Source organism: Anguilla anguilla, chromosome 3, assembly GCF_013347855.1.
Source record: "Anguilla anguilla isolate fAngAng1 chromosome 3, fAngAng1.pri, whole genome shotgun sequence".
In the NCBI taxonomy this organism is placed as follows: domain Eukaryota; kingdom Metazoa; phylum Chordata; class Actinopteri; order Anguilliformes; family Anguillidae; genus Anguilla; species Anguilla anguilla.
In genome coordinates, this window is record NC_049203.1 from 5,668,475 (window position 1) to 5,682,189 (window position 13,715).

Below are 13,715 nucleotides of genomic sequence, written 5' to 3' on the forward strand. Positions count from 1 at the left end.
ATGTAAGTGCACTGTTTTTTTTTGTTGTTGTGATGGAAAGGTGGTCTGAGGTGTGAAGTTGTTCGGAGCGTCAGTGTGGGTTCAGCGTTGAGAGAGGGAGGTGTGAATACAGCTCTGTGCAGCAGGTCAGTCTTCCTGTGCAGCTCTGGTGTGTGTAGAGCTGAATGTATAAGGCTGTGAGTGGAAAATAACTGGACCTCCCCTGTCACCACAACAGAGAAGTTTGAAACAAACAAACATATTTTACTGGTAATGAAAAAGAGAGCCGTGTGCAAAAGCTTTCAGCAACAATAAGCAGCGCAGTGAACTGTGTGCAGGAAGCATGTCAGCCAACAGTATCTGTCCATGTTACACTGAGTGCCTGCCTTTTTTATTTTACTGTCACCTATCAACTATTGTGGCAGTTTTTCAAAAAAATATTTGTTCCACACATTTGGGATCAAATGAAAGGAATGCCAGGCAAAAAAAATCACAATTTCTTATAATGCTAAGATAAGCCATCTTGAGGTAAAACAGCAGTTGGACTAGCTTAAGTGAATGTGTTTACTGGGTTATAAGTTCTGATAAGTTTCAGTGGGTTACGTTTATGAAGATGTTATGCTACAGTGCATCAAATGAAATTCAAAATCAATCTAGAGTACATTCAAAAACATGTAGAAATTTGTTTGTGCTTAAATTACATGCAATTCCAATGTATGCCATTTTAATCAATGCATTCAATGAAGAATATAATGCATAAATATGATTGACCTAACCGTGTTCAGTTGTCAAAACTTAAACAGCTGTCACAGTAACAACTACAGCCTGGGTAAGGGCATTATTCTCTCCTTGTTCTCTAGATTATCGGCCCCTGTGAACACCTGACAGGCATCTCAGCAGGAAGTGCATGAACATGTGGGAGTCTGTTCATGCTCTGTCCCTGTACACAGGAAGGAATCTGCCACTGAGTCATTCTGTCTGAACATTTGCCCAGTTCTTCTAAAACATACAGCACAGCATCAGTAAGTGAGAACACAAGAAAGCTGTCGCTGTGCATACAGGAAGTGCTTTGGTTACTGAAGGCTCAGGGAGGGCTCTGCTAGCAAGAGGCCTAGCCTTCAGAAAGCATGTCCAGCTGTTATAAAGCATGCTAGAGCATACCTAAATTCACAGCAATGTTTTCCTTGTCTAAGCAGTGGCAGACACATATTGGTATTTATGCCAGATCCAGCCCTGGTGTGAATGTGCAGACATATCTCGACATGCCGTCTCCTTATCTTTAAGACTTTAAATGATAGAATTCATAAGATGAATTCTGATAGAAATGTATCAGATTCATATACCCTCACTGTCTGATGTATGGAGTTATTAAGTAGCCAATGTGAAAAATGTGGATTGGGAAACACTAACCATTATTTTAATTTGAGTTTGATGATTGCCTGATAATAACATGCCCACTTATAATCACACATGCTTCTACACCTCAGAATTAAAACAAAACAAACGGCAGAATTTACTGTCCACCCACTATCCCAGGGAGCATTAGTGTGCTATTTTAGATATACAGTTATAAAGATATTATACCAGAGACTGTATGAATGTAAAATAAATAGTTATTTTATGGTTAAATAAGTTGTGGAACGACATGACAGATTAAATACACAAGGCCACTCACCTTTGCTATTCTCACAGCTTTTTCTCTTTTTCAGGATATAAACTTTGATAACATGCTCACATCACATGATTTCTTCATCAGTTGTGGACATTTTAAGAAGCAATTTAATTTAACATCTTTAAGTATCATTTTCAGAGCCTAACCTGAGAGAGGAACAAGATAATTGAGCTCCATGAAAATGACAATGAGGGGTCAACTTCCAAAATGAAATTAGCAAATGTCTGACAGCCATCCAGTACCGCTGCAGGAAAAGCAGTCGCGTTTTCTCATGGTTTATAATATTTTAATAAATGTTTATGGTCTGGTCTCTTAAAATATGTAATGTTTCTTCTTCCAGTTTGGTGTTTTCTTTAGAATCATGGCACAGTTACTACTACAAGCAGGACAAATGCACTGGCAATTTCATTTTGCCATTTCATTTTCAACCTTTCCACACTAAAATGAGAAATGTAAATTTTAACTGGATTTTTGCATAGGTAATTCTTCAGTAATTTGCAGTTTATAGTTTATTCAGTGGTTCACAAATATTTCTTGAAACAATATCTTTTAAAACAGAAAAGTTTTATTTTGCAACAATTAATGTTGGTTCCCATGTTTAAATTAGAAAAGAGGCTCTTGGTTTAGAAAATCCTGTAAGTTTGTATAATTTAAAGCCACATAGTATGATGTTCACCAACTCTAGTGAGAGAAGAGGGAGTTTGATTATTCTTGTGACAAAGATGAATTTTTATGGAAAGCTTCACTCGCGGTCTCTAAATCTCATATCTGAGTAAACCGTTTCTCTCTCCACTTCCCTCTTGTTCCTCCTCACTTTGGGTTTCTTGGTGTTGAAAGTCAAAGCAGCGTAATTCATTGCTTCATCTTGACACTAAAAGAAAAAGCGTTACACACCACATACAGTATGGTTACACTTCAGTTTTATAATAATTTAGCAGAACATTCACCACAGAAATGGATTTAGTTTATTTTAGTTAGTTATTAGTTAGTTAGTTAGTCATTTACAGTAATTAATTTCCTCCTCAGCATAATATTTGTACCTGTCTACTCAACAAGTCTTCTCCCGGCACTGGGTTGTTTGATGCAGCTTCTGTTTGAGTAAAATAAAAACATAAACCACTGGTGGTTGCCTGAAAATAATACATTTATCCAGTGATTTTCAATGGTGTACAATCGAATAGGAAAACTACGTCTTCTTCTTATTATTATTCTTAGTATTAGTGTTATTATTTGTAGTAGTAGCAGTAGTAGTGTCTTTCATGTAGTCATTTGCATTCAGCTCAGGAATATAAGTTGCTGCTCTGAGGAGAAATGTATCAGAGGAGTATATCTATGATATAATCTCCAGGGAATCAGGGTTGGCCCCAGTGGAGATTACATATCGCTTTAAAAATATTTTAATTTGTTTTGAGGCCAGAAAATTCTGCTTACTCTGCGTTCTCTTTTACTGCTTTTTACTGACTTTTGCTCAAGAGCACTTTTATTTTCATAATCGAGGATTTGTCACATCACAGCTGTTGTGCCTATAATTTACTTAGTGCCAGCTGGGTACCAAACACAAATACATAAAAACTACAACCAAAATCTACTATTTGGGTGAATATCAGATGCTAAAGTTGAATAAAATAATGTCAGATTTGGCTTGCTTTTACGTGTGATATGTGTACATAAATGTGCTCATACCGGAAAGTAGACAGACATCTGCACCAATGGAGGAACTTTACTTGATTTACAGAACTGTTCAGATGCTGTATATGCCCATAGCTGCATGCTATATATGAAATGGCCTTATGCGCAGATGACAACATTGTCGTCTGATTTTGAAACTTCACTACTTTACACTAACATTTGAGCATATTTTCACAATTCAAATATTTTGTTTGGTGCCGCACCCATTAAGGTAGTGAGTATTTTTATGATTTTGTATGTTTCATACTCATTTGATTTGATTTAACAAACATTTGATTGACACATACCACACAATTAAACCCGATCTCTTACCTTTGTACTTCTCACAGCTCTTTCTCCTGTTCAGAGCGAGGACAATATTCAGGATCACACTCAACGTCAAAGCTCCCGCCAAGCAATAAAGAGGCAGATGTTCTTTTCCTGGCACTTTAAAAAACAAGATTTATTTTAGCACCCTTCAAGAGTAATATTAGACTTTTAAGCAGTGAGATCGCAAATGCATGATTAGGATGTAGTTAACTGAACATTCTAATGCCGATGTAACAATCACTGCTGGTAATTGAAAACAATGGAGTTCTAGAACACTGACAAAGAATTTTGAACAAAACATTCCGAAAAACCTACTCTTCAAAGGGGTAGTCAAATGATCTGGATGAGAATAACAGAAAGCAAGCAATTAACAACTTGCAACATAAAAATAAAATTGCTAACGTAAAGTAATCACACAATAATATCAGATGAATTCTGTATGAAGTTCTACTGGTTGAAATTATTTTTAAAATCTTTTAGCCCTAGCCTCGCAAAAATAAATGCACAAACCTTTTCGAAACTGAAATCACTAAGACAGTGCATTTACTATGTCATTGTTTTTTTTGCTTACCTTTAAAGTCTAGCTTGGTCCCGTTCCCAAACAGGATCTCCCCACAGGTGGCCACAGCACAGTAGTAAGTCCCAGCATCAGAGGGGCTGAGGTTCTTCTTAGGGAAGTTGTAGGTACAGTTTTGTGAGGGAGACACAGCCCCAGAGCTCTTCTGGCACTCATCACTCCTGGTTCCATGGGTGTAAATGATTCCTGGACGGGACTCTCCTGAGTCCTGTCTGAACCAGTACGCACTGTGTTCTCCTGCACAGGTCTCAGTGTATACTGTACACTGCAGAGTCACAGAGTCTCCTGGCTGCACTGACTCAGACTCGGGCTGCTGCAGTACTACTGTCCTGTTGTTTGACTTCGAACCTGAAGAAATTTGTTATAATTAAAAATATTACTAGACATATGCATGGATTCAATCATCATTCACTGTTACTGTAATTCACAAATACATGGAGATATTTATTCTGTAGAAACATTATTTTTTGTCAAATTTTGGTCATTGCTGAACTTCCCAATCTGCATTAATGAAAAATGTGTGCATATTTTCAAATATCAATTAGCCATATTTGCCCATCCATAAAATGTAAAAATGTCTATTTATGACTTTTTATCAATGACTTTAAAAAAAATAATAATGCAAATTGAGCATGTTTGGCTTAGCATGCAATATTTTAAGTAATAACTAACCTTAACATATACTTGCTTAATACTTTGTCAATACATGAACACACAAAGCAGAGTTTAAATGACCATGCCCTAAAAGAAATATCTGCTTTCTTAGGATAATTTAAATTTAAAAAAAACTTCCGACTTAAAAAAGCAAAACGCAAATTCATAATAAAATATTGATCAGGAGAGTTTATCAATGTACAAAAATATCACTTTGGCATAATATTTCACTGTTAATATGTCTGTGTGCAAAGTATATTGTTGAAAACATGTGCATGAAAAAACATGTGCAACGCATGAACTAAGGTTCATATTTACCCATCACCATTAAAGTAGTTCCATTTCCAAAGCTGATCTCTCTGAAGCCTGTAATAGCGCAGTAGTACGTGGCTGAATCCGACGGCTCTACTTGTGACACGGTCAGGCGAGCACTCTCCGTTGTTGCTTTAGCACTGAAGCGTTTACTGTTTTGAAACTCATTGAAAAATGTAGCATTAGATTGATATTTCGACACTATTGCCACAAGCTGAGGCTTCAGCCCAAGAGGTTGTTTTAACCAGCTGACAAGGGACACATCGATGGTAGGATGGAAACATGGGAGAGTCACAGTGTCTCCAAGCTGGGCTCTCACTAGCGCGTCAGGCTGAACTATATTCCCAAGCAGACCATCTGGAATACAACCAAAAGTAATATTTTACCCTAACTTCACTGAAAGCGAAAAAAAACAACAAAAAAAAAACTAGAGAAGAAATCCATCAACCTCTGTAGCCATGGCTCTATACAGTCTTAGTGTAAAATAATTTTAACTGATAAGTTAATAACAGGTACACACTTACAGACTTTGCTGAAAAGCACAAGAATCGCACAGAGTGGTGGCATCACTGTGTCTGAACTCTCCTCTTCTGGAGACGCTCCTCTGCCTGTGACCCTGCTTGTCCTCTGCGCTGTAAAACTCAAACTGTACAGATAAAAGGAGGACTTGAGGTAATCATTTCCAGTGAATCTCTGAACCGTAGGAGGTCACATGTCAAAGACAGATTTGATTGGCTGCTCAATGAAGGAAATTATAGGGTGACAAAGGTCCGCAAATCAGCACTCAAGGAGGAACACAAGTAAACCCTTGCAATTATTCCCTTTATTATGTGTTATGTATATATAGTTGCTATTTATGTATTGTAATCATGTGGAACTCTCCATAAAATGGTAAATAGTTTACATTGAAAAAAATCACACAGAGGAGGGAGAAGTGTGTCTTTCACTGAACCTATAGCTCCATATCCATCGGCAATGCTGGAGTTGCATTTCTGTGCTTCACAAGCTAACATTTACCATGTAGGTGTACGGTTATATATGTATTTGTGCTTGTGTATGTGTGTGTGTGTGTCTGCGTGTGTGTGCATGCATGCGTGTGTGTGTGTTTGTGTGTGTGTGTGTGTGTGTGTGAATGCGAGAGCGCAAGCATTTCTGTGCTTCATAAGCCATCATTTACAGTCGTGTGCATTCATGTACATGTTTGTGCTTGTGTATGTTTATGTGTGTGCATGCATGAGTATGTATGAGTGTGTCTGTGTGTTTGTGTGTTTGCTCATGTGGGTTTGCATATTTATGTTTGCATGTCTGTCCATGTGTCTTTGCGGGTGTGTGCACGTGTGTGTTTGTGTGTGTGTGTATGTGCGCTTACTGCATGTGTATTTGATTGTGTTTGTGTATGTATGTGTGTGTGTGCTTGTGTGCTTGTGTGTATATGTGAGTGTATTTGTTTGTGTTTGTGTTTGTAGTGTAGTGCAGGATGAGGCAAGATGAGGTAAGATCTGGTGGAAAAAATCAATTTTAGGTTCACAACAAAAGGAAAAGGGGAAAAAGCTGTTGTAGAGGCAGAGAGGTGTGGTGAGGGGGGAAGCTGTGCTGGGCTGCTGTCTTGGTCCTGAGTCTGTTAAGCTTTACTGTCACGGTAAGGGGGGGGGGGGGGGGGGGGGGGGGGGGAGGGGGGGGTTGTCTTAAGCCTGTAACAGTGAATATTAAATAGTACGTAATATGTTACTTTTGTGACATCGTATTGGCATAAAAGCATTTGCAAGAAATTGCAAGATTTGGGGCACATCATTAGGCTATGTATTCAGGAGTTAACATACAGGGTTAAACCAGCACCATGGTGAACTGCTTTTTATGCGCTAGCTTGCTGGCTAAAACCAAACTAGCTGTATCAACAGGAGAACATGTACTTCAAGCAAGCTGACTACGTTCACTTAGTAGTTAGATGGTTTACAGCCACGCTGTTCCTCTTGGCTGACCGGCACCATTCAATCCCATTCATTTTCGGGAAATTTATCATTTTAAAGCACAAATTACCTCGGAGGATAACAGATCGATAAAAGAGGGTGAGTTTAAAGTCTAAGCTGTGCAGGTTGTGGTGCCAGGAACGGTGATGGTGTGCTGTCCCTCCAGCACCCAGGTATTGGAGTGTAGCACAGTGGGTAAGAAACTGGGCTTGTAACCGAAAGGTCGCATGTTCGATTCCTGGGTAAGGACACTGCCGTTGTACCCTTGATCAAAGGTACTTAACCGGAATTGCTTCAGTATATATCCAGCTGTATAAATGGATACGATGTAAAAGTTGTGTAAGTCGCTCTGGATAAGAGCGTCTGCTAAATGCCTGTAATGTAATGTAATGTATTCCAGCAACCTGGGAGAGCTGCAGGACCATGGACAGCACCGGCCCTTCTCACAGGCAGGGGGGCAGGTGTGGCTCATTGTAATTAGGCCAGCTGCTCCCCATTGCCTGATCACAGGGCCTTATGAAAGGGCCTCGCTCACAGTCGCAGAGAATATATTTTCTGAAGGATTGCTCTTGTGTTTTAAAGTTTGTTTGGGGAGCGGGGGAATGTTGGCTTTGTTCATCCACTTGTGTGACTGCTTATTCAACTTACTTGCCCTTACCTTTGGAATAAATTTGCATTGTCCCTCAAGAATGATCCTTTGGACCCTGTCCCACTTTTCATTCGCAGTCTTATGTAACCCAGGGTTTCAAGACACAAATTGAATAGATAGTGAAACAAAGAAAATTTGTAAATAACCAGTAGCAAGTAAATAAGTAAATTATCATTCGAAATAGAGACAAAAGAAAAAGATATTTAATAAGGAAAAATACATTTTCTTTATGTGCAGAAAGATAAGTTGATAGAAGGAATTGTCAACCAATGAGGATAACGATACTTGTTGTAAATTTGTTGATTGGTCAGTCAGATGACAAGCCCGTCCTAACGTCCTGTGGTCAAGATGGCCTGAGTGACAGCAGACATGCGAAAATTTCTCTGAACAGATTAAGCTAATTCGAAGTGAATTACAAGTGAATTTAGGATACAATTGCAGATATTTTATTGAGGTGTGACAGTAACTTGAAAAGAATCAGAGATTTATAAAGAAATAACGAAGATTTTCAACGTTCTTCTATCGCCCTGGGCAACGATCGCGTGAAAGAGAATTTTCTGCATTCGCCATAAATATCGTTGAAAACTGAACTTTGAACAACTTTGAACATATTCCCTTGGTGAGTCCCCATTCTAAGACTATCTATCTTATTTCACTGCCGTAGTATCAGTTAGCTTGGGTGTGTTCAGAAACGATAATGTTAAACGTAGTTGTAATACAAAAAAAAAAAACCCGAAAATGAAGGTCGCTAAGTAGCTAGCTTCATGTGATTTAAAACTCTGGTAGTAGTAGCTAGCTAAATTGGGTAGCTATAGCAACTCGCGGCTAAACAAGCAGATGTGTATAATTGATGTGTGGGGGGTAGGCCGGGCTAACAGCAGTGCTGTTTCCTGCTTTGTGACGGTGGTGGACACGAACCAGGCAGTTCGCCACATAGCAAGCTGAAAATATATTGAAGCGGGGACAATGTGATGTAACGCTAACTTGCTGCTAGCTATCTTTGCAAGGCGGCTATCTAGCTAAAGTTAGCTAGAATAAGGGCATCTGAGAATTCTCCGGTTGCGTTCTGAAAGTGTATCCCCTGTGTAATCGCATATCAAAGCCACATCGGCGTACTCTTTGTTTAACGTTATTTAAAACGAGTGTATGTCGTGGTACCTTTTGTTAGAAAGCTAACGTAACTAACTAGCTGGCTAGCTAGTGCTGCGAGGAAACGTCAGTGGATGAGCTTGGAAAGCACTGCAAGATATGAGTAGTGAATTGAGTGAGCTAATGGTTACTAATTCTACTTCCAGTTAATCGGAATCTAGATATGCTGACAGAATGAGAACAGATTGACAATTGATATGGGCTTTCACCAAGTTTATTTAACAGAGTAAATGGGAAGTTGCAAGTGCTATACAATTTAGATGTTCACAGTGTATAGGCCTACTATGTCTTAATAATCTGAATGTACAGACTACTAATGAGTCTTCTGCCTTTGTGTTGCAAGGCCGGGTTTTTTTTTTTTGTGTGTGTGTTGGTTTTTTGTTGTTCGATTTGAACTGCTGTGCTGGATCCTGGATTCCTCTGCCCCTGCTTGCCTTCCCTGGAGAGCTACAGCGGCGTGCGGACTGACGAGCCACCCATGTGATTGACCTGCAATTTTAAAGAGAAGGAAAGAGTTCAATTGTGCCTTCTACACCGGTGGTAGGACAAGTGTTTAAATTTTACAAACTGTAACTCAACAAAAACTGGTCCAACAACCACACGGACTAAACTGATTTGCACAGTTAGTGTTTTAAAAAAGTGTTTTGGTGTTGTAGTGTGATAAGTTTTCTTTACACAGGTATTTTCAATAGTATTACATAGGCGTTTGTTTCAAAATAAAAGTCGTGGTTTCAAAATAAAAGTCTAAAGTCTAATTAGTGACAAATTATACTAGAACCAAATAACTAATAATAGGGATAGACCGAAACACATCAAAGAAATACTAAAAGTATGGTTAAGGTATAAAAATGGGAAAAATAGTCTAAAATTAGTGGAACCAGAGAAAATATAAATACAGACACAAAGTAAAAGGTCTTGGTACCAACTTGTATTTTTTTCTTTTCCCATTTTGTATATATGTGTACTGTTGTTGTTTAATGCTTTCTACTTTGTAATAAAAACAAAAGGTACAGAGAACCAAAAAGGGAAAATTTTATTTTAAAAAATCATTCTCTTACCTTTGAAATATAGATCCTGCTTCCGTGTGCTTCATTCTTGATGTGCAAACCGTCTCTCTCTCTCTCTCTCTCTCTCTCGAGTCAAATCTGTTGTCTTCTGATCTGGTCCATACTTACCTGATTTTATCCATTCTAGTAACGGTGTTAGTATTGAAACACTTGTTACACTTGCAATCAAAAAGTTGCGCCCAGTCTACAGTATATTACTTAAATTTGCTCACATCTTGTTAAAATTGGCTCGCTAGCTCAGGGGGGAAAAAAATGGCTAAAGAAAGTCCATGATTAGAAAGCTTTCAAACTGTCTGAGATGGATTTCTGATAGGCCCTCTGATCAGAGTGCTGAGGAATGAATTATTCCTCATAACAAAACTGAATCACTGATTATCTCAAAAGAGCAAATATAGTTCTGCCCCCTCTGAAGTACCAGAGGAGACAAACACGAGAGAGAGAGAAAGGAAGAAAGCGAGAGAGACAGAGATGGAGGGACCAAGTACCATATGAAAGGGGGTGCATGCAGAGGAAACCACAAAGGCAGAGCTCAGGGGTTTTGTTTTGAGTCAGTGGCCTGAGAGTCAGACTGAGCCACAGAGAGAGCTGCACCTCCAGCATTGTGCAAAAACTCCTCTCAGACCAGCAAGCTGGTCTCAGAGCGTGATGTCTAGCGCGCCCTCAAAGGAAAGGCATCATAAACAGGAAACTGAAACATTACCAGACTATGATAAATACTGATAATGACCTGCCTCCTTCCCCCAGTACCCAATGGAAATTAACTTGCTACTCTCTTTGGTGGTAAGTGTATTTAAAACACAAACAAACGAACACACATACTTACCCCTCACCCCTCACCCTCACACCTAGTTGTATACAAAACCCCCATGGTTTAAGGATCGTTTCATTTGAATCCATTCTGCTGCACGCCTTACTCAGCATACACATTCATTATGCAGACTGCAGGGCCTGAATGAGTCAAGAGCTCTTTCATGACCCATGAGACTACAGTTGGTCACATGACCATGAAATGCATCATCAGGGCTGGAAAAGGAGGGAAGTGATCCAGATGCTGTGTTACATCTGATGATGTTTGAGGTGAACATCACCATGGCTTCACTTCAGTATTTTTTTATTTTTTGTTACTTATTGAGTATATTTAAATCTTTTTTTATAAGCACTTTATTGAACATTTTATGCACAATGATATTGGACATTGTGAGTAATATTTCAAAAATGACAGAAAAATGTGTGCACCCATGAATCTAAATATACATCCGAATATGCGCAATCAGACCAATATGGTGTGAATATTAAAACTTTTAGGTCTTTAAACCATAATTTAACATTACCATAATATGGATGAAATTACATTATACATTTCTATGATGTGCTGCTCCCTACTGGTAAAACTCTGAATTACACACATTTTGAAAGGAGGTCATGATGATGTTGCAGTGGATCATAATGAAACTTTAAAGCCTCAGCATTAAACATGTGATTGACGATGAATACATTCTGTAATAGAAAATCATTTTAATTATAGTGTGCAATACTGGCCATTGGTCGCTGCAATTTTGGTACTAAATTTTGAAACTTTGGGACAGATATAGATTAGTATTTTTATTGTGAAATGTAAGTGCACTGTTTGTTTTTTTTGTTGTTGTAATGGAAAGGTGGTCTGAGGTGTGAAGTTGTTCAGAGCGTCAGTGTGGTTTCAGAGCTGAGAGAGGGAGGTGTGAATACAGCTCTGTGCAGCAGGTCAGTCTTCCTGTGCAGCTCTGGTCTGTGTAGAGCTGAATGTATAAGGCTGTGAGTGGAAAATAACTGGACCTCCCCTGTCACCACAACAGAGAAGTTTGAAACAAACAAACACATTTTACTGGTAATGAAAGAGAGAGCCGTGTGCAAAAGCTTTCAACAACAATAAGCAGCGCAGTGAACTGTGTGCAGGAAGCATGTCAGCCAACAGTATCTGTCCATGTTACACTGAGTGCCTGCCTTTTTTATTTTACTGTCACCTGTCAACTATTGTGGCAGTTTTTCAAAAACTATTTGTTCCACACATTTGGGATCAAATGTAAGCAATGCCAGGCAACAAAAAAATCACAATTTCTTATAAGGCTAAGATAAGCCATCTTGAGATAAAACAGCAGTTGGACTAGCTTAAGTGAATGTGTTTACTGGGTTATAAGTTCTGATAAGTTTCAGTGGGTTATGTTTATGAAGACGTTATGCTTCAGTGCATCAAATGAAATGCAAAATCAATCCAGAGTACATTCAAAAACATGTAGAAATTTGTTTGTGCTTAAATTACATGCAATTCCAATGTATGCCATTTTAATCAATGCATTCAATGAAGAATATAATGCATAAATATGATTGACCTAACCGTGTTCAGCTGTCAAAACGTAAATAGCTGTCACAGTACCAACTACAGCCTGGGTAAGGGCATTACTCTCTCCTTGTTCTCTGGATTATTGGCCCCTGTGAACACCTGACAGGCTTCTCAGCAGGAAGTGCATGAACATGTGGGAGTCTGTTCATGCTCTGTCCCTGTACACAGGAAGGAATCTGCCACTGAGTCATTCTGTCTGAACAAGTTGTTCTAAAACGTGCAGCACAGCATCAGTTACTGAGAACACAAGAAAGCTGTCGCTGTGCATACAGGAAGTTATTTGGTTACTGAAGGTACAGGGAGGGCTCTGCAAGCAAGAGGCCTCGGCCTTCAGAAAGCATATCCAGCTGATCTAAAGCATGCAGCAGAGTACCCAAATCCCCAGTGGCAGACACATATTGGTAGTTATGCCAGATACAGCCCTGGTGTGAATGTGCAGACATATCTCGACATGCCGTCTCCTTCTCTTTAAGACTTTAAATGATAGAATTCATAAGATGCATTCTGATAGAAATGTATCAGATTCATATACCCTCACTGTCTGATATATGGAGTTATTAAGTAGCCAATGTGAAAAATGTGGATTGGGAAACACTAACCATTATTTTAATTTGAGTTTGATGATGGCCTGATAATAACATGCCCACTTATAATCACACATGCTTCTACACCTCAGAATTAAAACAACACAAACGGCTGAATTTACTGTCCACCCACTATCCCAGGGAGCATTAGTGTGCTATTTTAGATATACAGTTATAAAGATATTATACCAAAGACTGTATGAATGTAAAATAAATAGTTATTTTATGGTTAAATAAGTTGTGGAACGACATGACAGATTAAATACACAATAGGCCACTCACCTTTGCTATTCTCACAGCTTTTTCTCTTGTTCAGGAAATAAACTTCAATAACATGTTCACATCACATGATTTCTTCATCAGTTGTGGACATTTTAAGAAGCAATTTAATTTAACATCTTTAAGTATCATTTTCAGAGCCTAACCCGAGAGAGGAACAAGATAATTGAGCTCCATGAAAATGACAATGAGGGGTCAACTTCCAAAATGAAATTAGCAAATGTCTGACAGCCATCCAGTACCGCTGCAGGGAAAGCAGTCGCGTTTTCTCATGGTTTATAATATTTTAATAAATGTTTGTGCTCTGCTCTCTTAAAACATGCACAGTTTCTTCTTCCAGTTTGGCGTTTTCTTTAGAATCATGGCACAGTTACTACTACAAGCAGGACAAATGCACTGGCAATTTCATTTTGCCATTTCATTTTCAACTTTTCCACACTAAAATGAGAAA

At 38.7% G+C, this 13,715-nt stretch overlaps 1 protein-coding gene and 2 long non-coding RNA genes across 4 annotated transcripts in view; 1 reads left to right on the forward strand and 2 right to left on the reverse strand.

Annotated features, from left to right (window-relative positions):
• The window catches only part of LOC118223791 (immunoglobulin kappa light chain-like), a 21,021-nt gene extending 14,587 nt beyond the window's left edge, over positions 1–6,434 (reverse strand). The window contains exons 1-4 of one of the 2 annotated variants that reach the window (XM_035410778.1): positions 5,717–6,434; positions 5,199–5,549; positions 4,221–4,574; positions 3,653–3,760 (exon numbers count right to left, since the gene is read on the reverse strand). In XM_035410778.1, the coding sequence (XP_035266669.1) occupies positions 3,653–3,760; positions 4,221–4,574; positions 5,199–5,549; positions 5,717–5,759 (856 nt within the window). In that variant the 5' untranslated portion in view covers positions 5,760–6,434. The remainder of the gene's footprint in view (positions 1–3,652; positions 3,761–4,220; positions 4,575–5,198; positions 5,550–5,716) is intronic. The other variant, XM_035410777.1, reaches the window with a different exon arrangement.
• A 1,548-nt stretch (positions 6,435–7,982) lies between these two features.
• On the forward strand, positions 7,983–9,453 carry LOC118223822. Its single transcript, XR_004764498.1, has 2 exons — positions 7,983–8,427; positions 9,301–9,453. It is a non-coding gene; the product is annotated as an uncharacterized LOC118223822 (long non-coding RNA).
• LOC118223820 lies at positions 9,288–10,970 on the reverse strand. Its single transcript, XR_004764496.1, has 2 exons — positions 10,016–10,970; positions 9,288–9,446 (listed from the first exon to the last, which is right to left on the reverse strand). It is a non-coding gene; the product is annotated as an uncharacterized LOC118223820 (long non-coding RNA).
• Positions 10,971–13,715: the final 2,745 nt, after the last annotated feature.